At 42.1% G+C, this 23,832-nt stretch overlaps 1 protein-coding gene across 4 annotated transcripts in view; it reads left to right on the plus strand.

Moving 5' to 3' along the window:
* The window catches only part of LOC140483683 (inter-alpha-trypsin inhibitor heavy chain H3-like), a 94,258-nt gene that overhangs the window by 43,024 nt on the left and 27,402 nt on the right, over positions 1–23,832 (plus strand). For all 4 annotated transcript variants that reach the window (XM_072582058.1, XM_072582056.1, XM_072582057.1 and 1 more), the window contains 3 exons: positions 1,333–1,431; positions 21,180–21,200; positions 23,228–23,248. In XM_072582058.1, coding sequence (XP_072438159.1) covers positions 1,333–1,431; positions 21,180–21,200; positions 23,228–23,248 — 141 coding nt within the window. The remainder of the gene's footprint in view (positions 1–1,332; positions 1,432–21,179; positions 21,201–23,227; positions 23,249–23,832) is intronic.

Genomic DNA, 23,832 nt, shown 5'->3' on the forward strand with positions numbered 1-23,832 from the left:
CACCCTAACTTCATACTTAATGTACTTACAGCAACTGTCAAAGTTACTGTCAGGACTTTTACATATCAAAATACTGTGGAAAGGAGCTATGGTCTGTCTTCCCCTGTCACCTCTGCACTACAACAGAACTGTCAGTATGGAATTTCCACTTCACATTTCGGACAGAACCCCGTGTGGAACCTCCTGTCAGAAATGCAGAGTTCCTTTCTTTTGTTCATAAAAAGGGCAGAATGGCAAGCTGCATGAAAAAAATCCAGAACGATAAATCCAAAGGAAGCATAAACCAGTATGTGAGCAGGAATGGAGAGATGCACATTGTTTACCCATTCCCAGAAGGCCGATTTGTCTGATACCTCATCGGTATTGCAATTACTTACATGACAGAAGGAGTTTTATCCCCGTGAGTAGTCTGTCACTTAACTTAAGATAGATGAAGAGGTGGTTTGGATGGGCAGAAATGGTTAGTATTGGGAAGAAGGTTGCCTTGGAAACTATAGGAGTGCCTTATTATCAATGAAAGCTTTTGGAGACAGTTTGTGTGAGTTTAGTTACTCTTCTAAAGAATTATATAATTCTAACGTATCTTCTGATATGGAGGTCAATTAGCACAGATGTCTAGACAGATGGTTTGCAATGCAGTGTGACACCAAGAATGTGGATTCACCATGAAGATCTTGCCTTCTCACACTTTCTCCTTGCCTGAGGTGTGATGACCCTCAGGTTAAACTCACCACCAGTTGTCACTCTGTAATGAGACAGCAGTCTATGGTCCTCTGGTGGTACATGACGACTGCTACTATCCAGTTATATATTAAATTGCTAGCTATATATATTTATTTTCCCGACCTAATTAAGAAAATAGCTTAGAAATTTGATCCGTCCATTTTGTGATATTTCCTGGTTATGAATACTAAAGGATAAATGCTGCTTGTTCATTTTTACCATTTGTGACTCACCATGAGAACCATCTCAGTTCATTAACAGCTAATCAATCAGATATTTGGTTTAAAAGTCAGCGAACACTAAGTTGAAACCACATTTGTTTTTTCTCATCTCATATAAATACTAAGCTCTGAAATATGACACTTTATAGGTGGAATGCCCTTCAACCAAAACTTACTGAAAAACCGATGAATCAAACTTTCTCATTCCAACTCACTGAACTATACGCAGCTAATAATTCAATTTTGAATATAATGTTTACCAATCATGTAATTCCTTTAAAATGTCGCGAAATTTTAAATGTCCAACAACATTCTGTGGATACATGGTAAACATAGTTTTTTTGACAAAGTAATATAAATTGGTGTATGTTTATATTTCTTTTTTCAGATTCACTTGTGTATCTAAAACGTCCTGTACTCAGTCCTTCCAATCGTCGGGGCATCCTCGGTTTTCCTGGCCTTTCTCATTCTTCATTTCGTGGACTGAGTAAGATTTTCAAAACAAATCTTAATCGTATTTTTAAGTTGCTTTCAAAACTGCTTTACAAATTTAAGGAACTCTCTGTCAACTTATAAAGATGTGACAACAGCCATGATTTCAGAGACTGCCACTACGTTTGGTCTAAGGGATTAGGTGAATTGAATTGAATTTATTGTCACGTGTACCGAGGCACAGTGAAAAGCTTTGTCTTGTGGGCTATACAGGCAGATCACAGAGTTAAGTAGCATACATAAGTAAATAATAGGTAAACAGCAGCAAAAGCAAATGTTAAGAGTTTGAGAGTCCATTCAGTATTCTAACAACAGTAGGGTGGAAACTGTTACAAAACCAACTAGTGCATGTGTTCAGGTCTCTGTACCTTTTCCCCAATGGTAGAGGTTGTAGAAAAGCATTGGCAGGGTGGGATGGACCTTTCCTTGACAGAGGGCCTGGTAGATGGATTCTATAGATGGGAAGTTGGCCATTGTGATTGTCTGGGCTGAGTTCACCACTCTCTGTAACCATCTCCGATCTTGAATGGTTCAGTTGCCATACCAGATAATGATACGTCCAGACAGAATGCTCTTCATGGCGCACCTATAAAGGTTGGCAAAGGTATTCGCTGTCACGTCAAATTTCCTCAGCTGCCTGAGGAAGAAGAGATGTTGTTGGGCCTTTGTAACCAGTGCGTCCACATGAAGAGTCCAAGAAAGCTTGTTAGGGATGACCACTCCCAGGAGCTTGACACTCTCCACTCATCCCACTTCTGTGCTGTTAATGTGTGTGGGGGGTATGAGTAACATTCTGCTGAAAGTCAATAATGAGTTCCTTGGTTTTGCCGGCATTGAAAGCTAGCTTGTTCTCAGTGCACCATTTTTCCAGGTTTTCCACCTCCTGTCTGTAGTCTGGTTTGTCGCCATCTGAGATTCAACCGACTATAGTGGTGTTATCAGTGAACTTGTAAATAGCATTAGTCTGGTGTTTGATGACGCATGCATGGGGATACAGTGAGTACAGTAGGGGGCTGAGTGCACATCCCTGGGGGGCTCCAGTGTTGAGTGTTAGTGAGGATGAAATATTGTCCCCAATCTTTATTAATGTGGCCTGTGGGTCAGGAAACTGAGGATCCAGTTGCAGAGAGTGGGGCTTAGTCTGAGATCTCCAAGTTTAGTACTCAGTCTCGAGGGGATAATATTGTTGAAGGCTCAACTGTAGTCCATCAGTAGGATTCTTACGTAGCTGTTCTTGGCGTCAAGATGTTCTAGGGAGGAGTGAAGGGCAAGTGATATGGCATCTGATGCGGATCTGTTGGTTCAATAGGCAAATTGAAGTGGGCCAAGCGTAGTGGGGAGGCTGGAGTTGATTAATGCCATGACCAGCCTTTCAAAGCACTTCATGACCGCTGAAGTTAGGGCCACTGGGCGGTAGAGATTGAGACCTGCTGCATTAACCTTCTTAGGTGCAGGGATGATGTTGGCCGTCTTGAAACAGGCAGGGAGAGGTTGAAGATGTCCAAGAGGACCTCTGCCAGTTGATCTGTGCATGTTCTGAGTGCACGGCCTAGTAGTCCGTATGGTCCCATCGTTTTCCTTGGATTCACATGAAGGAAAACTGATCTGACCTCTGATGCAGTGACTGTTGGGATAGGTTTGTCAGGACTTGTCAGAATAGGTGTTAGCTCTCCATCAAAATTCTATGCAAAGCAAGCATAGAAGGCATTGAGACTATCTGGGAGGGATATGTCATTGTCTGCTATCTTGCACTCTCTCTTTTTAAAACCTGTGATGTCATTCAGTCCTTGCCTTAGTCGCTGGGTGTCTGTCTGGGTCTCTAGTTTGGATCGGTCTTGGTCATTGGCTGTCTTAATGGTTCTGCAAAGGTCATACTTGTATTCTTTATATTTGAGTGGGTTTCCTGATCTAAAGACCTCATGCCTGGTTTTTAGCAGATTTTGTATATCCTGATTCATCCAGGGTTTCCTATTGGGGAACACCCGGATTGACTTCTTCAGTGCAGTCCTCCACACACTTGCTGATAAAGTCTGTGATGGTGGTGGCGGACTTGTCCAAGGTACCTGCGGACTGTTTGAACTTGGCCCAATCAGCCGATTCCACACAGCACTGGAGTTGATCCTCTGCCTCTTCCAACCAGCACTGGGCCTGTATCCGCGAGGGGGGTCTCCTGCTTGAGGTTTTGCCTGTAAGCTGGGAGAAGAAACACGGCATCATGGTCAGAGTTCCGGCGGGGGATGGAGCAGTAGGCATCTTTCACAGTGATGTAGCAGTGGTCAAAAATGTTCGGGCCCCTGGTGGGGCAGGTAATGTTCTGTTGGTACTTGGGCAACACCTTCCTTCATTCGTATAGTAGCTTCATTAACAGGAGATGCAGAAGGAATGCATTCCTGAGCCAGAAAGTTAGAGAAAAAAATTATGTCAGTGGACTGATATGGAATTGAGAATTCCAGTGGAAGATTAAACTCTAATTTGAGCAGGAGATGGAGGAAGGTGCATCATTTACAGCTTTACCCAAGTCCAAGTTACAGGGTGATGACTTTTCGGAATTGTAATTGGTTGCATGATTGAAGGAGTTTTCAGTATGGGTAATTTATTCTTTCGAAGAGATGGAGGATAAGTTGAATGGATGGAAATTACCAGTATTGGAAGGAGCTTGAAATTGAAAGTGTAATGGTGTTGGTGAAAAAGGGGAAGAAAGGACCAGTTGGCCAAGATGATGATATTGTGCTAAAATAATTGATTCTGAAAACAGAATGGGAACAGATATGGAAAAAAATGCTGGCAGAATCTCAGAGGATGTGAATGAAGTGAACTATGGTGAGATATTTGTGAGTATTGGATGGGGCCAGGAGTCATTCGATGTCAGGAGTATCCTGGTCCATCTTCTATGCTTTTGACAAGTAGCACAATAAGCTCCTTGCTTGGCAGCAACAAGTTTCCAGTTCACTGGATTATTACTTGTTGAACGCCTTGTTCACAGACCAACTCACCTCATTACTATTCAGCTTCCAATCTTAGAAAATAGGCTAGATGTCAAAAATTCTCAATATGGAAGTTAGGTACCTGGCAAATCCAGCTGGTTGCTTACTTGAAAGGACCTCCATGTTGGATATAGGACACCAACAACTCAGGCAATGCACCATGGGTATCAGCCACACATGCCCCACATCCATCCAACTTGTGCCATCCTCTAAGAACACTCATGGCACATCTCCAAAGCACTTACAGGACACTGGTAGCCATCATTGTAATGCTGCAGCAAGGACACTGTGCACTCAGAGACACACACTCAGCTTATGGACTGGAGCAGACTACATCTCAGGGCATTTCACTTGCTGCTGTAGCAATCACTCACTATGACCCTACCCGATGCTCACAGAATCCATGCCTTGTCTTGCCTTTGGATGCTTTGCCCCTTTAGTCAGATATTTGAGGATATGACTTGTACCTTGCCTTAATGATTAGCACAGACACCAAGGAAGGAAAAGTCGAAAAGTGAAGCACTGGAAAAGCACAGCAGGTCAGCCAGCATCTGAAGAACAGGAGAGTTGATGTTTTGGGCATAAGCCCTTCATCAGAAATGTGAAGTGGGAAGGGGCTGAGAGATGAATGGGTGTGTGGAGTTGGGGGAATGTAGCTGGGAAGGCGATAGGTGGATTTGGTGTGGGTTAATTGTGATAAGTGAGAAGGAAGATGGACAGGTAGGACAGGTCAAGAGGGTGGTGCCAAATTTGATCTGGAATGAGGTGGGGATGGGGAAGGTTTGAAAACTGGTGAAGTCAATGTTGATGCCATGTGGTTGTAGGGTCATGAGGGGGAAGGTGAGGCGTTCTTCATCTAGTTGCCAGGTAGCTTTGATTTGGTGATAGAGGAGGCCCAGGATTTGTATGTTCTTGGGGGAGTGGGAGGGAGAGTTGAAGTGGTTGGCCTCAGGGCAGTGGGGTTGTTTGGTGTATGTGTCCCAGAGATTTTCCCTGAACTACTCTGCGAGTTGATGTCCCATCTCCACAATGTAGAGGAGACCACATTGAGAGCAACAGACCCGGCAGATGAGACCATAAGATCATAAGACATAGGAGTGGATGTAAGGCCATTCAGCCCATCAAGTCCACTCCTCCATTTAATCATGGCTGTTGGGCATTTCAACTACACCTACCTGCACTCTCTCCGTAGCCCTTAATTCCTTACGAGATCAAGAATTTACCAATGTCTGCCTTGAAGACATTTAATGTCCTGGCCTCCACTGCACTCCATAGCAATGAATTCCATGGGCCCATCACTCTCTGGATGAAGAAATGTCTCCTCATTTCCATTCTAAAGTGACCCCCTTTAATTCTAAGGCTGTGCGCATGGGTCCTCGTCTCACCGCCTAATGGAAACAACTTCCTAGCGACCACCCTTTCTAAGCCATGCATTATCTTGTAAGTTTTTATTAAATCTCCCCTCAACCTTCTAAACTCTAATGAATACAATCCCAGGATCCTCAGCCGTTCATCGTATGCTAGGCATATCACTCTAAGGATCATCCGTGTGAATTGCCACTGGACATGCGTCAGTGCTAGTATGTCCGTCCTGAGGTGTGGGGCCCAAAATTAGACACAGTATTCTAAATGGGGCCTAACTAGAGCTTTAAAACAACTCAGAAGCACATCGCTGCTTTTATATTCCACTCTTGAGGTAAATGACAACATTACATTTACTTTCTTAATCACCGAATCAGCCTACAAGTTAACTTTTAGAGAATCCTGGACTAGCACTCCCAGATCCCTTTGTACTTCGGCTTTATGAATTTTCTCACCATTTAGAAAATTGTCCATGCCTATATTCTTTTTTCCCAAAGTGTAAGACCTGGCATTTGCTCATATTGAATTTCATCAGCCATTTCCTGGACTACTCTCCTAAACTTTCTAAATCTTTCTGCAGCCTCACCACCTCCTTAGTCCACCTAACTTCGTATCATCAGCAAACTTCACCAGAATGCTCCCAGTACCTTCAACCAGATCATTTATATATAAAGTGAACAACTGCAATCCAACTCTGAACCCTGCGGGACAGCACTAGTTACTGGCTGCCATTCTGAAAAAGAGCCTTTTATCCCAACTCTCTGACTTCTGCCAGACAGCCAATCCTCAACCCATGCCAGTAGCTCACATTGAATACTATGGGCCCTCACCTTACTCAGCAGCCACCGGTGAGGCACCTGATCAAAGGCCTTTGCGAAGTCTAAATAGGTAACTTCCACTGAGTTTCCCTGGTCTAACCTACATGTTCCCTCTTCAAAGAATTCTAACAGGTTTGTCAGGCATGATGCTCCCTTATTAAATCCTTGCTGACTTGTTCTGATCCAACCCTGCACATCCAAGAATTTAGAAATCTCATCCTTAATGATGGATTCTAGAATTTTACCAACAACCGAGGTTTAGGCTAATCAGCCTATCGTTTTCCATCTTTTGTCTTGATCCTTTCTTAAACAGGGGGTTACAATAGCAATTTTCCAATCATCTGGGACTTTCCCTGACTCCAGTGACTTTTGGAAGATCACAACTAATGCCTTCGCCATTTCCTCAGCCACCTACCTCAGAACTCTAGGATGTAGCCCATCCGGGCCAGGAGATTTATCTATTTTTAGATCTTTAGCTTTTCTAGCATTTTCTCTTTTGTAATGGCTACCATACTCAACTCTGCCCCCCGACCTTTCCTAATTTTTGGGATATTACTCATGTCTTCCACTGTGAAGACTGATACAAAGTACTTATTAAGTTCTTCAGCTATTTCCTTATCTCCCATTACTAGCCTTCCAGCATCAATTAGGAGCAGCCCAATGTCTACTTTTGCCTCTCGTTTGTTTCTTTTGTATTGAAAGAAACTTTTGCTTTCATTCCTAATATTACTGGCGAGCCTGCCTTCATATATGATCCTCTCCTTCCTTATTTCTATCTTTGTTATCCTCTGTTAGTTTTTGTAGCCTTCCCAATCTTCTGATTTTCCAGTGCTCTTCGCCACTTTATAGGCTCTCTCTTTTACTTTGATACATTTCCTGACTTCCTTTGTCAGCCATGGCTGTCTAATTCCTCCCACCCACGGATAATCTTCCTCTTCTTTGGGATGAACTTCTGTACTGTGTCCTCAATTACACCCAGAGACCCCTGCCATTGTTGCTCTACTGTCTTCCCCACTACTGCTTCCAGTCGATTTTTGTCAGTCCCTCTCTCATGCCCCTGTAATTATCTTTGTTTAACTGTAACACCATTGCATCCGATTTTGCCTTCTCTCTTTCACATTGCAGACTGAACTCAACCATATTATGATCGTTGCCTCCGAAGTGTTCCTTACTTTAAGATATTTTATAAAGTCTGGCTTATTACATAGCACTAAGTCCAGGATAGCCTGCTCCCTTGTAGGCTCCATCACAAGCCATCCTGTAAGCATTCCATGAATTCCCTTTCTTTGGATCCACCTGCAACATTACTCACCCAGTCCATCTGCATATTGCAGTACCCCATAGAACATAGAACATAGAACATTACAGCACAGTACAGGCCCTTCGGCCCTCGATGTTGCGCCGCCCTGTCATACTAATCTGAAGCCCATCCCACCTTCACTATTCCATGTACGTCCATATACCTGTCCAATGACGACTTAAATGCACTTAAACTTGGTGAATCTACTACCGTTGCAGGCAAAGCATTCCATACCCTTACTACTCTCTGAGCAAAGAAACTACCTCTGACATCCGTCTTATACCTATCTCCCCTCACTATAAAGTTGTGTCCCCTCATGTTTGCCATTCCCATACTTGGAAAAAGGCTCTCCCTGTCCACCCTATCTAACCCTCTGATTATCTTGTATGTCTCTATTAAGTCACCTCTCAACCTTCGTCTCTCTCTCTCTCAAGGCCCTCAGCCTTTCCTCGTAAGACATTCCTTCCATACCAGGCAACATCCTAGTAAATCTCCTCTGCACCCTTTCCAAAGCTTCCACATCCTTCTTATAATGCCGTGACCAGAACTGTACACAATACTCCAAGTGTGGCTGTACCAGAGCTTTGTACAGCTGCAGCATAACCTCCTGGTTCCGGAACTCAATCCCTCTATTAATAAAGGCCAAAACACTGTATGCCTTCTTAACAACCCTGTCAATCTGGGTGGCAACTTTCAGGGATCTGTGTACATGGACACCGAGATCTCTCTGCTCATCTGCACTCCCAAGAATCTTACCATTAGCCCAGTACTTTGCATTCCGATTACTCCATCCAAAGTGTATCACCTCATACTTGTCCACATTAAACTCCATTTGCCACCTCTCAGCCCAGCTCTGCATCCTATCTATGTTTCTCTGCAACCTACTACATCCTTCATCACTATCAACAACTCCACCGACCTTCGTGTCATCAGCAAATTTACCAACCCACCCTTCTAAGCCCTCATCCAGGTCATTTATAAAAATGACGAACAGCAGTGGACCCAACACCGACCCTTGCGGTCCGCCGCTAGTAACTGAGCATTTTCCATCAACTACAACCCTGTTTTCTTTCAGCAAGCCAATTACTGATCCAAACTGCAATCCCATTCCCACAATCCCATTCTTCCGCATTTTGTATAATAGTCTACTGTGGGGAACCTTATCGAATGCCTTGCTGAAATCCATATACACCACATCAACCGATTTACTCTCATCTACCTGTTTGTCACTTTGTCAAAAAAGTCAATAAGAATGGTTCGGCACGACCTATCCTTCACAAAACCATGCTAACTGTCCCTGATCAGATTAGTCATTTCTAGCTGGTTATAAATCCTATCTCTTATAACCTTTTCCAACACTTTACCAACAACTGAAGTGAGATTCACTGGTCTGTAATTACCAGGGTTGTCTCTACTACCCTTTTTTGAACAAGGGAACTACATTTGCTATCCTCCAGTCCTCAGGCACTATTCCTGTAGACAATGATGATTTGAAGATCAATGCCAAAGGCTCGGCAATCTCTTCCCTTGCTTCCCAGAGGATCCTAGGATAGATCCCATCCGGCCCAGGGGACTTGTCTATTTTCACACTGACCTCCGTGGATTGGGTGAGTCATGTTGCAGGTGGATCCAAAGAAAAGGAATTCATGGAATGCTTACAGGATGGCTTGTGATGGAGCCCACAAGGGAGCAGGCTATCCTGGACTTAGTGCTATGTAATAAGCCAGACTTTATAAAATATCTTGAAGTAGTAAGGGTATGGAATGCTTTCTGACATGTCCTATCTATTTCCTGGTACATCTTGCTCCCCTGGTCCTGACCACTGTTAGGAGGCCTGTGTATACCTCCCATTATGGTTTTTTTGCCTTTGTGGTTCCTCAACTCCACCCACATGACTCCATATCATCTGACCCTATGTCATTCAGTGCCATAGATTTAATTTCATTCTTAACTAATAAGGCAACCCCAACCCCTCTGCCCACTTCCCTGTCTTTTCGATAAGTTGTAAATCCTTGGATGTTTAACTGACAGTCCTGAACCCCTGCAACCACATCTTTGTGATGCCTACCACATCATATTCATTCATGATGATTTGTGCCTTTAATTTATCTACATTGTTATGAATACTATGAGCATTCAGGTAAAGTGCCTTAATGCTAACTTTCTTATCATTGTTACAGATATTGGAAATCATAAGGTGTCCTAAGTTATCCTTCGTTTTTGCTGCATTCTTATTCTGCCTCGAGCTTAAACCCACCTGCACACATGCTATCCTGCTGTTTATCTTTCCATTTAATTCCATGCTCCCTGTTGCTTTTGCTTTCCCTTCCCCTCAACTCAGAAGTTTAAAGTCCTACTTATCCTACTTATCCTTTTCACTAGAAAACTGGTTCCACATTGGTTCAGGTGGAGACTGTCTCAATGGTACCGATCCCCCCCAGTTCCAAACCTGATGCCAATGCCCCACAAAATGGAATCCCTCTTTCCTACACCAATCCCTTAACCACAAGTTTACTTCCTTAACTTTCGTATCCCTATGCCAATTGGCAAGTGGCTTGGGCAGCAATCTGGAGATTATGACCCTTGAGGACCTGGACTTCAATTTCCTTCCTAGTGCTTGATAATCCCCAAACAGGTCCTTCATCCTAGCTTTACCTATGTTGTTAGTCCCAACGTGGATCACAACAATTGGATCTTCCCCCTCTCGCTCCAATATCCTTTCAAGCCAGTCAGAGATGTCCTGCACCCTAACACTGGGCAGGCAACACACCATGCAAGACTCCTGATCTGGCTCACAAAGGATACTATCTGTCCCCCTAATTATAGAATCCCCTATAACAACTACTTGTCTTTTTGCTCCCCCTTCTTGAATGGCCTTCTGCATCATGGTGCCGAGGTCAGCTGGCTCATCCTGTCCATAACCCTTTTCCTCATCTGTAAAGGGAGCAAGAATCTCATCCCTTGTTGGACAAGGTCAAGGGCTGAGCCTCCTCCACTCCTGAACTCAGAATCCTCCTACCTGCCTCACTTACAGTCATACCCTGTTGTCCCTGAACACTTACTGAATTTGAATTACATAATCTACTCGGTGTGACTGCCTCCTGAAACAAAGCATCCAGGTAACTCTCCCCCTCCCAGATGTGCTGCAGCGTTTGAAGCTCAGATTCCAGATCATCAATTCTGATCCAGAGATCTTCCAGCAACAAACACTTGCTGCAGATGTGGTCACTGCCGTTCACAATAGGATCATCCAGCTCCCACATCATACAGCTACAGCACATCACCTGTCCAACCATTACGACTTATTTAATTAACTTTTACAATTTATGTATTAAATAATTTCTAGTGCTTCTCTGCTACAGTCTTATTCAATTAACCAATTAAACTTTTAATCAATCACACGATACACAAGAAATATAAATTGAAAAACCTTACTTTAACAACACACGAGAGTCCTTCTTGGTTAGAGCTTCCACTCCTCCTGCTGCTGGAAATGGAGGGCTCCGCCGGTCAAGGTAAGTTTTTTTGAAAACTTAAACTAGTGACTTACCGTGCCTGTAGACCCCCATTTGATGGTCCCATTCTTCCTGCTGTGAGTCTGTGGACTCGTATTTAGATTAGAGGAAGAGGGACGCCCTACTGTGTAGGAACTGGGGTTAGACCACAACAATTAAATAGCAATCACTTGCCTTCCCAACAGCCTCCCTACTCTGAGCTTACTTCTGCCCAGCTCCCGCTGCAGTCTGCTGTAAAAAAGACCGCGGGCTTCGAGGTAGGTGCTTTAAGAGCAAAGTGCTTAAATGAGCTGGATGGATGTGCAGGAAATGCTGCTGGTTGTGAAATAATCCTTTAGGGCCTTGGATGGAGGTGAGGGGGGATATGTGAGCATGGGTTTTAGACCTCATGCAGCGGCAAGGGAAGGTGCCGCGTGTGGACGATGGACTGGTAGGGGGCATGGACATAACGAGGGAATCACACTGGACATTAAGACAGAGAGGTGCAAGAAGTGGAGGGAGATATTGGAGATAGTCCATGTGAACTTGAGGTCAGCGTGAAAGGTGTTGGTGAAATTGACGAACTGTTCAACCTTCTCGTGGGAATATGAGGTGGCACCGATACAGTCATCAATGTAGAGAGGGAAAAGGTAGGGGATGGTGCCAGTGTACCTGAGGAAGATGAAATGTTCCACATATCCTACAAAGAGGCAGGCAGAGCTGGGGCCCATGGGGGTGTGCATGGCTACCTCTCTGGGCTGTAAGAAGTGGATGGATTCGAAGAAGTTGTTGTAGGAAGCTTGTCATGGTTGTCAGGAGGCTATAGTGAAGTCCAGGAGGCTAGTTCTTTGCTCAGGGGTTCCCAACACAGTGAGAGAAGGGCAGTCTCTGATAGCTGACAATAGGCCTAGGCACAGTGGGGGTCAAACACTGGGGATTGTCAGAGTCACAATGCTCTCCACACAAGGGAACCAAATGTCATGTAGACCACCATCCATCTGGATTCTTTCTTCCTTAGTTGGAGTTGCTTTCCTCCTAGAATGAGAGAAAGGTAGGTATTAAGGGAAGTGAATGTGGGTCGCACATTGAAGTAAGATTTGGCACTGATAAATGGGTTGATTGGCAGGATGAGATAAGTGGGATCTCACAGAAGTCTATGGTACAATCTCAACTTTCTACAATTTATATCATTGAATTAGGTGAAAGGAGCAAAGGTATGGTAGCTCACTTTGCAAATGGCACAGAGAGGAAGGAAAGAATGTTGTGAAAAGAACGTAAGATGTTGCAGATTGACATAGATAGGTTGATTGCATGGCGAAACATCTTGTATATGGATTATAATTTGGGAAACTATAAAGTTGTGTACTTTAGCAGGTAGAATTAAATGCAAAACATTACTTAAATGGGGAAAGGCTGCAAAACTCTGAGCTGTAAAAGGATCTAAGTGTTGTACTCATAACATGTTATATGTCAATACAGGAATTAAGAAGGCTAATGCAATACCATCACTATGACAGGAATGGAACATAAACATAACATGATGAGACTGCAACTTTAATACTGTGTGCAATTTTGGTCTCCTTAATTCAGGAAGAACATAAATATTTCAGAGGTGACTCAAAGGAAGTTTATTGATATCTGATGTAGTAGCTTGGAAATGATATTGCCTCTTGTGAGTCAGTTTAAATTGAGGAGACACTGTTTTAAAATTAGGTAGGGGTAGCACTTTTATGATAGATGAGGAGAATTTTTTTTCTGAGGGTGGTGCAATTTTGGAATTTGCTGCCTTAGAAGGTGGTGGAGAGGAAATTAATGAATATTCTTAAGGCAGAGGGAGACACCTGCTTGTTAAGCAGGGGAATCAAATGTTATCGGGGAAAATGAGAAAGTGAAATTCAAAACTGAACAGCACAATCATGATCTTACTGAATGGCAGAGCAGGCATAATGGGCTGAATAGCCTACATCTGCTTATAATTCATTTTTCTGAAGAATTAATAAATACATTAAAAGAAATACACAGGTCGATATTACATTTGCAAGTTAGATAGGTTGCCTGCCTAATCTTTGGCAAAATATAGTGTGAGGACGTTGGGTCAGAAATGGAACATTACTCTGTCAGTTTCCAATATAATGGAAGACAAGAGGATGCCGGAATGAGATACCCATCTGCAATTGTGAGAAAAATATTTAGCAAACTATGGTGCTTAGTAAAAAGCCAACTGAGTTTTTGCTGTCCACTGCACAGTTTTCTAATCACACAAGAAAGACATTCATTGTGATGGTATACTGGGGGAGGTGAGCACATCAGTGCACAAGACAAAGCTATAGCACTCACTGCAAACGTCTGAGTGGATGAATCATCTCAGCCTCCTCCAGATGCCCCAAGCATCGCAGAATGGTATTCAGAAATGGGAGGCATTAGATATTACAAAGAGTATGAGCCCTGACAACATTCCAACAATAGTACCGAAGACATGCTCCAGAACTTGCTGTAGGATAACCAGCTAGAACATTGGGTATTTACCCGACAATGTGAAAAATTGCCTATGTATGTCCTATACACAAAAAAGCAAGACAAATCCAACCTGATCAATTACCACCCCATCAGTCTACTCTCAATCATCAGTAAAGTGATGGAAGGTGACATCAGCAGTACAATTGAGCAGCATCGGCTTAGCAACAACCTATTTAGAGTCATAGAGTCATAGAGATTTACAGCATGGAAATAGACCCTCCATGCCGACCAGATATCCCAACCCAATCTAGTCCCGTCTGCCAGCGCCCAGCCCATATCCCTCCAAACCCTTCCTATTCATATACCCATCCAAATGCCTCTTAAATGTTGCAATTGTACCAGCCTCCACCACTTCCTCTGGTAGCTCATTCCATACACGTACCACCCTCTGTGTGAAAAGGTTACCCCGTAGGTCTCTTTTATATCTTTCCCCTCTCACTCTAAACCTATGCTCTCTAGTTCTGGACTCCCCGACCCCAGGGAAAAGACTTTGTCTAGTTATCCTATCCATGCCCCTCATCATTTTGTAAACCTCTATAAGGTCACCCCTCAGCCTCTGACGCTCCACGGAAAACAGCCCCAGCCTGTTCAGCCTCTCCGTATAGCTCAAATCCTCCAGCCCTGGCAACATTCTTGTAAATCTTTTCTGAACCCTTTCAAGTTTCACCACATCTTTCCGATAGGAAGGAGACCAGAAATGCATGCAATATTCCAACAGTGTCCTAACCAATGTTCTGTACAGCCACAACATGACCTCCCAACTCCTGGACTCAATACGCTGACCAATAAAGGAAAGCATACCAAACGTCTTCTTCACTATCCTATCTACCTGCAACTCCACTTTCAAGGAGCTATGAACCTGCACTCCAAAGTCTCTTTGTTCAGCAACACACCTTAGGACCTTACCATTAAGAGTATAAGTCCTGCTAAGATTTGCTTTCCCAAAATGCAGCATCTCGCATTTATCTGAATTAAACTCCATCTGCCACTTCTCAGCCCATTGGCCCATCTAGTCAAGATCCTGTTGTAATCTGAGATAACCCTTTTCACTGTCCACTACACCTCCAATTCTGGTGTCATCTGCAAACTTACTAAACGTACCTCTTATGCTCACATCCAAATCATTTATGTAAATGACAAAAAGTAGAGGGCCCAGCACTGATCTTTGTGGTACACAACTGGTCACAGGCCTTCAGTCTGAAAAACAACTAACCACCACCACCCTCTGTCTTCTACCTTTGAGCCAGTTCTGTATCCAAATGGCTAGTTCTCCCCGTATTCCGTGAGATCTAACCTTGCTAATCAGTTTCCCATGGGGAACCTTGTCAAATGCCTTACTGAAGTCCATATAGATCACATCTACCGCTCTGCCCTCACCCAGTTTAGATTCCACCAGGGTCACTCAGCTCCTGACCTCATTAAAATCTTGGTTCAAACATGGACAAAAAATTGAGTTTCAGATGTGAAGTGGGAGTGACTGTCCTTAACATCAAGACTGCAATTAATCAAATGTTGCATCCCATCACAATGAATGTCTTTCCCTAGCAAAGCTGGAATCAGTGGGAATCAGGTGGAACATTCTCCACTGATTGGAGTCATACCTGGCACATAGGAAAAAGCTGTGGTTGTTGGAGGTTAATTATCTCAGCTCCAGGACATCTCTACAGAAGTTCCTCAGAGTAATGGCCGAGGCCCAACCATTTTTAGCTGCTTAATTAATGACCTTCCCTTCAGCATAAGGTCAGAATTGAGAATGTTTTCTGATGACTGCATGATGTCCAGCACCATTCACAACTCCTCAGATACTGAGACAGTCCATGTCCAAATGGAACAAGATTTGGACAATATCCAGGCTTGAGCTGAAAAATAGCAAGGAACATTCATGCCGCACAAATGGCAGGCAATGGTCATTTCTAATAAAATACAATCTAGTCGCCTCCCACTGACATTGGTAACCATCACTGAATTTACCCACTATTAATATGCTGGGGGTTATTGTTGGCCAGAAACTCAACTGGACTACTCATAGATATATACAACGGCTACAAGAGCAGGCCAGAGGCTAGGGATAGTGCAACAAGTGATTCACTTCATGACTCCCCAAAGCCTGTCCACCATTTATAAGGAACAAGTCAACACTGTGATAAATACTTCCCATTTGCCTGGAAAAGTGCAGCTCCAACAACACTCAAGAAGCTTGAAAACATCCAAGTCCAGCAACCCTCTTTTGTGCGTATCCACTACCTCCACACCAATACTCAGTAACAGTATGTGTACAATTTACAAAATGAACCCCAGAAATTCACCAAATGCCTTTAGACAGATCTTCCAAACCAATAACCATGATCATCTAAAAGGACAGAGGCAGCAGACAAATGGGAAACCGTCACGTGCAAGTTCCCTTTCAAGCCATTCATTGTCCTTACTTGGAAACATATTGATGTTCCTTCAGTTTCATTGGGTCAATGCCCTGGAATTTTCCCCCAGTGGCCTATGGATCAGACATACGCTAATGGGCTGTGGGAGTTCAAGAAGGCAGCTCACTACTACCTTCTCAAAGGCAACTAGAGGCAGGCAAAAAAATCTGCCATTGCCAGTGATGCACACATCCCAAGAATAAAGAATATTATACCAGGTATGTTTTCATGGTGTCTAACTAATTGGGTGAATTTAATAATACAGAAAACTGAATATTAATGTGGTCAGCTGGTCTGTTAACGATGTGTCAACAAACGATAATACTAATAAATTGGCAGCTCACCTCGCCAGGTGAAAACTCCTGTAAAAGTCCTTCTATGGCTGTATTGAACAGTTGAGACTGCTTCTGAAGATAGCAATGCCCAGCAGCTTGTAGAACACCATTTCTTCAGCTTTTATAGACTGATAGAGCAATCAAGGAGAGTGAATGGTCAGGGGGTCTTTAGGTTGCAGACTGTGACTAACATTTGGTTCACAGTTTAACCACACTCTCATACCAAAACTCCACCATAACTAGATGCCAAATTTTGCACAGAGCACCCATTTCCCAATGCTAATCAATCAGCATTCCAGCTAATTTAGCTGACTGTCACTTGATATACCATCCTGAAACAGCAGGTATAGGAGTGAGCAAGCCATGCACTTCCTGGTTCACCAGCCTTCTTTGCCATCAAATGCCAAATAAAATCCAACAAAATAGTATGAATTTAAAGCTCCAAATGGCTGATAGACTGTGTCCAAACCCCTGAACTGGTATCAGAGGCAGGATCCCCTAAGTAAGGACTATCCCTCTTGACTTCAGTGAGGCTGAATGACAACCATGACAAGCTTTCTTCCTTTATGCTTGTGCTAAATGACAAGGCAAGACTGAAATAATATCAGCCTAATATCTCCAGGTGGGTAAAGAGTAAAATGGCAATGCAAGTCAGGGATACTTTGAGAATCCAGGTGGGGTCAGATTGAATGAGTGCTATGACAGCAAGCAAATCCCCCAGAAATGCAAACTGGTCCAGACCAGGAGCTAGATGTGCGTCCCTAAGTACAGAATGCCCTTGGTACAACATTACAGCGGATGTTGGTGATGTAGCCCAAGGTACAGCATTGAGATGCAGAAGCATCCAATATATAGACTGAAATTGTCCTATAAGAATTGATCAAGGCTGGTATATATTGGATGCCAAAGTGTGTGGACATGGGTATGTGTCCAGCACCCAAGGAATCTGTCTTGTATCTAACATGGAGCAAGCAGTCAGCTGAATGCAAAAATGTAAGAATGTAGAGTGCGGCTGCAATTGGCGTGTTGTGCATAGTTCTGGTCACCGCATTATAAGAAGGATGTGGAAGCTTTGGAAAGGGTGCAGAGAAGATTTACTAGGATGTTGCCTAGTATGGACGGAAGGTCTTATGAGGAAAAGCTGAGGGACTTGAGGCTGTTTTCGTTAGAGAGAAGAAGGTTGAGAGGTGACTTAATAGAGACATAAAGACAATCAGAGGGTTAGATAGGGTGGACAGGGAAAACATTTTTCCAAGAATGGTGATGGCAAGCACGAGGGGGCATAGCTTTAAATTGAGGGGTGATAGATATAGGACAGATGTCAGAGGTAGTTTCTTTACTCAGAGAGGAGTAAGGGTATGGAATGCTTTGCCTGCAACGGTAGTAGATTCGCCAACTTTAAGTACATTTAAGTCATCATTGGACAAGCATATGGACGTATGTGGAATAGTGTAGGTTAGATGGGCTTCAGATTGGTATGACAGGTCGGTGCAACATCGAGGGCCAAAGGGCCTGTACTGCAATGTAATGTTTTATGTTCAATGTTCTATGTTCTATGTTCTATGTAAGAGCATCCTGGTCAGTTGTGCTTGATGCAGAGTGACAACCCTCAAGGTTGACTCTAATAGCAAGTTCTTGATCTATTTTAGGAAAATCTAGTCGTGGAAACAAGTGTAAGCACTTGGTTTGTCTGCCTCATGGAAGATAGAACATAGAACATTACAGCGCAGTACAGGCCCTTCAGCCCTCAATGTTGGGGCAACCTGTGGAACCAATCTGAAGCCCATCTAACCTACACTATTCCATTCTCATCTGTATGCCTATCCAATGACCATTTAAACGCCCTTAAAGTTGGCGAGTCTACTACTGTTGCAGGCAGTGTATTCCATGCCCCTACTATTCTGAGTAAAGAAACTACCTCTGACATCTGTCCTATATGTATCATCCCTCAATTTAAAGCTATGTCTCCTTGTGCTAGCCATCACCATTCAAGAAAAAAGGCTCTCACTGTCCAACCTATCTAACCCTCTGATTATCTTATATGTCTCGTGTTTCACTTGATATAAAAGAGATTCTAGGAAGGAATTACATGAATCTAATAATGAATTTAAAATTCATTGGATAAGTCTACATTTCACACAACCATTTTGAAATCCTATTTAATTTGATTCCAACGACTTTCTATGAAAGTCTTATAGGTACGTATTTTGACTAATGCCATAAAGCATTAGTTTTCATTTATTTTCAAATATAAAAGGATTATCACAAATAGGTTTCTCTGCTGAAGGATTGAAAAAGCCTAAGTGGTTTTAAATCAGTCTTACTTAAGAGTAATCTTATTTTGATGCATTTCTGAGAGATGTGCTAAGCATCTATATAAGTGAAAATTTGGGTGGAGTGGAACAGTTGTTGAGGGACAATGCAAGTTTTGACTTGACATAGCAAGGAGAGATGAACTTATTTCATAAGGTTGGGAGTAACCTATATATATGCTGAAAGTGTGGCATTAAACAAAAGTGTTTCGGAAAGCATATCTTGGATTATGTTAGTTAGTCATTGTGAATATTTTCTTTCTTTAGTGTAGGCTCTTAATTAACGGTTGAACTATGTTGGTTTTAAGTTGTCACAGTAAAAATGTGAAATCATCTGTTTTCATTATTTCCATTGTTTGTTTAAAAAAACTTGTCTGTTTGAAAATGTGTCAGTTGCTATGGAGGATTGCAACAATATGCACTACTTATTAAATTGTCTCTGATGATGCAGGTAAGAACACATAGGTAAGACCCTTAAAAGATGTGAAAGTTTGGGGTCTGATGCCCTTGATCAATGAGTTATTACAAAACTGACCAGTAAAGTTGTTTCAACTATTTTTCAGAATTTCTTTCCACCAGTACTCTGAATTTTATAAAATGAATTATCAAATTTGTGTGCGATGTTACATTTTAAAATAATTTGCTACATTTGGTTCCAATAACATTATATGAATTTATATCAGGCACCGAACATTCAAATAGACATTTTTACTTTCATCTTTAGAAAATAACTGGGCACAACCAGAAATACCAAAAGTATTTATTTATTCGGAACTTTTTTTGAAAATACTCAACATTATTTTAAGTATTTCTAAGAGATGGGCAAGCTGCGATATGTTGGAGATATTTTATCAGAGCAATAATGGTTTCAAAGATATCATTATTGTAAGGCACAGCTGTTTTTATTTACCAGGTTTGGCAACTGTGTGCAGAAAAAGCAAAAAGAGTGGCTGCTGGTATAGTGAAAATAAAAGTTCCAGAGGAAGTGTAAACCAGTGTGCAAGCAGAAATGGATAGATGCACATTGATAATACATTCTCAGTAGAACCCGTTGTCTGATAGCTCATCCGCAATGCAGTTTATTACTTTACTGAAGGAGTTTTATCCATAGGTAAGCTGTCACTTCAACTTAGGGTCAATGAATATGTAGGTTGCATGGGCAGAAAGTTTTAGTATTGAGAAGAAGGTTGTCCTTGGAAACTGGCATGGTATGCCAATGTCAGTGAAAGAAAGCGAGAAAGCATTTGGAGACAGTTTCTATGAGTTTGTGTAATTGTAATGTATCTATTATAATTAAGTTGCTTGCTGTGGATAAATTTTTTTTAATCACAACTAAGAAAACTGAGCAATTTCTTCAGTCCATTGTGTGAGACTTCCTGGTTATGAAAAATAAAGAATAAATAGTTGCTTATATATTTTGCTGTTTGCCCATTTTTGCCATTTGTTCCTCACCAAGTGAACCATTTCAGTTCATTTACATTTAATCAATCAGATGTTATGTGAGTTTAAAGGTCAACTTTCTCCTTTAAGTTGGAGACCATTTTTGTTTTTTCTTGTTCCACATAAATATCAAGCTGTGAAATATAACGATTCTGAGGTGGGATGCCCTTCCACCAAAACCTTTTTTTTGATTAGATTACTTACAGTGTGGAAACAGGCCCTTCAGCCCAACAAGTCCACACTGACCCTCCGAAGAGCAACCCACCCAGACCCATTCCCCTTTCACCTAACACTACGGGCAATTTAGCATGGCCAATTCACCTAACCTGCACATCTTTGGACTTTGTGAGGAAACCAGAGCAAACCCACACAGACACGGGGAGAATGTGCAAACTCCACACAGACAGTTGCCTGAGGCAGGAATTGAACCCAGATCTCTGGCACTGTGCCACTGTGCAGTTAACGTAGTTGCTGTGCACTTATCACAAACTGTTGAATCAAATTAATTTTTCATCAGACTTTTCCAACTCATTGAACAATATGCAGCTAACAACTAAATTTAGAATACAAATGACAGAATCTAATATGGGTCTGAGTAACATGGCAGGGTCAGGCAATGGTGTGGCTTGTTAAACGCACAGCTCACTTCACTTAATATTCAGCCTCCCACCTTACCAAGCTCATTGGCAAGCTCAAGATGGATACATGTTAGACACTGAATTTTTAAAGAAGTTGTTGTTTATATATTTCTTTTTCTGTTACAGGTGATGTAGTAGACAAGCCTGGTACGTTTTTCTGAAACATCTAATTTCATTTAAAGCTATTTTTAAAATTGTGCCAAATTGCTACACACACAGAAGAGTTTCTGAGATACAAATCATCTGACAATTGCGAGCTGTTTTTTTTTGCCGTGTAACCCTTTTAACTACTTGTAAGAATGATGATCCTTTTAATTGGCAAGGAAACCAAAGGAAATACCTGGGGGATTCAACTCACCACTTGCTTCGAATGACTTCATGTCGCCTATGAACAAACTGTAGCCTGGGCCCAAACATATGAAGAGATGTTTCATGATTAAATACCTTAAGCTGATTTATCTAATTCATCCACAGATGCCAACTGCACATATTCTTATCCATGGATTGGCATCTGGCATCAGTCATATTATTCTGGAACTTCCTGGAACTTTTCCAAAGCACTGGCAATGCACTTTGGCAGCACCGACTTGCATTGCAGAGTACACTGGCACCTAGCATTGAAAGGCTACAGGAATATACAACCAGCCCACAGATTGGACCAGGCTGCATTTCCATACTGCTCACTTGTTCTTGTAGCCCTCACTCACTTAGCACTTACCTAAGTAAGTGACTGAAAGCCCACAGCCTCCATTCATTGTCTTGTTGCGCCAGTTAACATAGTCAAACAACCAGGCAAATTGTCTTCCTGCTGAGCAACCCTCAGTTTAGGTGGCAAACATCTTGCAGTACAGCAGTGTGCTATGTCAATCTGGCACCTGCTCCATGTGCCAGAACCTTACACAGCAAACACAACGTATGCCCAGTAAGCAGGTAGCCATGTCTCAAAGCCTTAGAGGAGTAGTTCTCAATGAAGTCCATTGGAGCAGCCATTACTCAAGGGTCCTTGCACACTTCACAGTAATGTCAGTGAAGGGAATTAGCCATAGTTAGGCATTTATTTGGAGCTTTCTCAGTTAGGGGGTCCATACATCTCCAGTCCATAGAGTTGGTCAAGGGTCAGTCCTTTGGCTCCATAATGGCCAGTCTAGGGTGGTAGATGCTAAGTGAGTGAGGACTAAGAGAGCAAGTGAGCAGCATACGATGACACAGTAGCTCAGAGGTTCACAATAGTGGAGATATATTAGCACCAGTCAGGGGTGTGGGGCACATCTTTCCTGAGGCTGTCAGACCAGGTCAGTCAAAGGCATGGGCCACGCTCAGTTCATTGGATTCATCCACAGAAACTACGGGAGGAAGGTTCTTGCAAGTCTGACCATTGCTGTGGGCACTGAGCCTCAGAAAGTTATTTGCCAGCACTGGTGCCTTCTGTTTCTACAGAATGACAAAGTGTGGATAGCAGAATTTGCAAGGGGGATGATGAATACAGTAAGGCATGGTGGGAAAGTCATGGGATGTCACTAATTGACTGGCTGACACTTGATATATCGATCTGAAATGCACTGCCTGGTCCACCACCCTTTTCTGCCATAACAATATCATTAATTTGTTAACTGTTGAGTATAGGAACATCAAAAAAATACAACTAAGATCTTTGCATTCATAATTTTAAATGTCCATTTTGTGATACTTGTTTGATATGAATATGGCAGTGGAATGCTTCCTTCCATTTCTGTTATTTACACATTCCTCATTTTTGAATAAATCACAGGTCAAGTAAAGGGAAGAAATCTCCAATTTGGCCATAGGGTATTTGGCTGGTTTCTTAGCAGCTAAGCGATTATTTCTAGAAAACATAACTTTGCTTTTGTCCAGTGGAGAGTCTTTAAAGGTATAACACTTTTGAGCATGTGACACCTCTGAGCTTATATTTTTAAATGCTATGCCCATGAACTAAAATGAATTAGAAACTAAGCAACCAAATTGTTGAAAAAATCGTTTCTGTTTCGTCCAAGCCATGGAACTATCTACAGCTAACAATTAAATTTAGAATTAAACAAATACTATAAGACCTACATCTTGCTTTTGAAAATGTACTGATCTTTAGTCTGTGGATACATGTTAGACACTGAATTTTTAAAGAAGTTGTTGTTTATATATTTCTTTTTCTGTTACAGGTGATGTAATATACAAGCCTGGTACGTTTTTCTGAAACATCTAATTTCATTTAAAGCTATTTTTAAAATTGTGCCAAATTGCTATACACACAGAAGAGTTTCTGAGATACAAATCATCTGACAATTGCAAGCTGTTTTTTTGCCGTGTAACCCTTTTAACTACTTGCAAGAATGATGATCCTTCTAATTGGCAGGTCTGAACGATGTACTTCAATTTACTTCCTCTGTTGCAAATGTTATCGACCAGATGAAACTCCCTCAAAATACGTTAAGCACAAAGTCTAGAGTCTAACTTCTTATTCTTTTAAAGGTAACTGTAAAACTGTTGCATTCCTGATACAATTCAAACAACTTGGCATTAAGCAAAACACACCTTATCTTTCTACTTCAGCTAAAATACAGACAGAATAAAAACAAAATAAAAGAATTGGCTTAACTGTAACTCTACTGAAATGCTTAAAAATAGATATATCAATTATTGCTAATTAACTGTTCCACATAAACACACCCTGGGCAAAGGCAAATTCAGTAAAATAGATTGACTCACATACAATTTTAGCAGTAGGAAGAGAACCCTAGCTTTTATCTACAACATTGGGAGGAAC

This window comes from Chiloscyllium punctatum, chromosome 12, assembly GCF_047496795.1.
Source record: "Chiloscyllium punctatum isolate Juve2018m chromosome 12, sChiPun1.3, whole genome shotgun sequence".
NCBI lineage: Eukaryota > Metazoa > Chordata > Chondrichthyes > Orectolobiformes > Hemiscylliidae > Chiloscyllium > Chiloscyllium punctatum.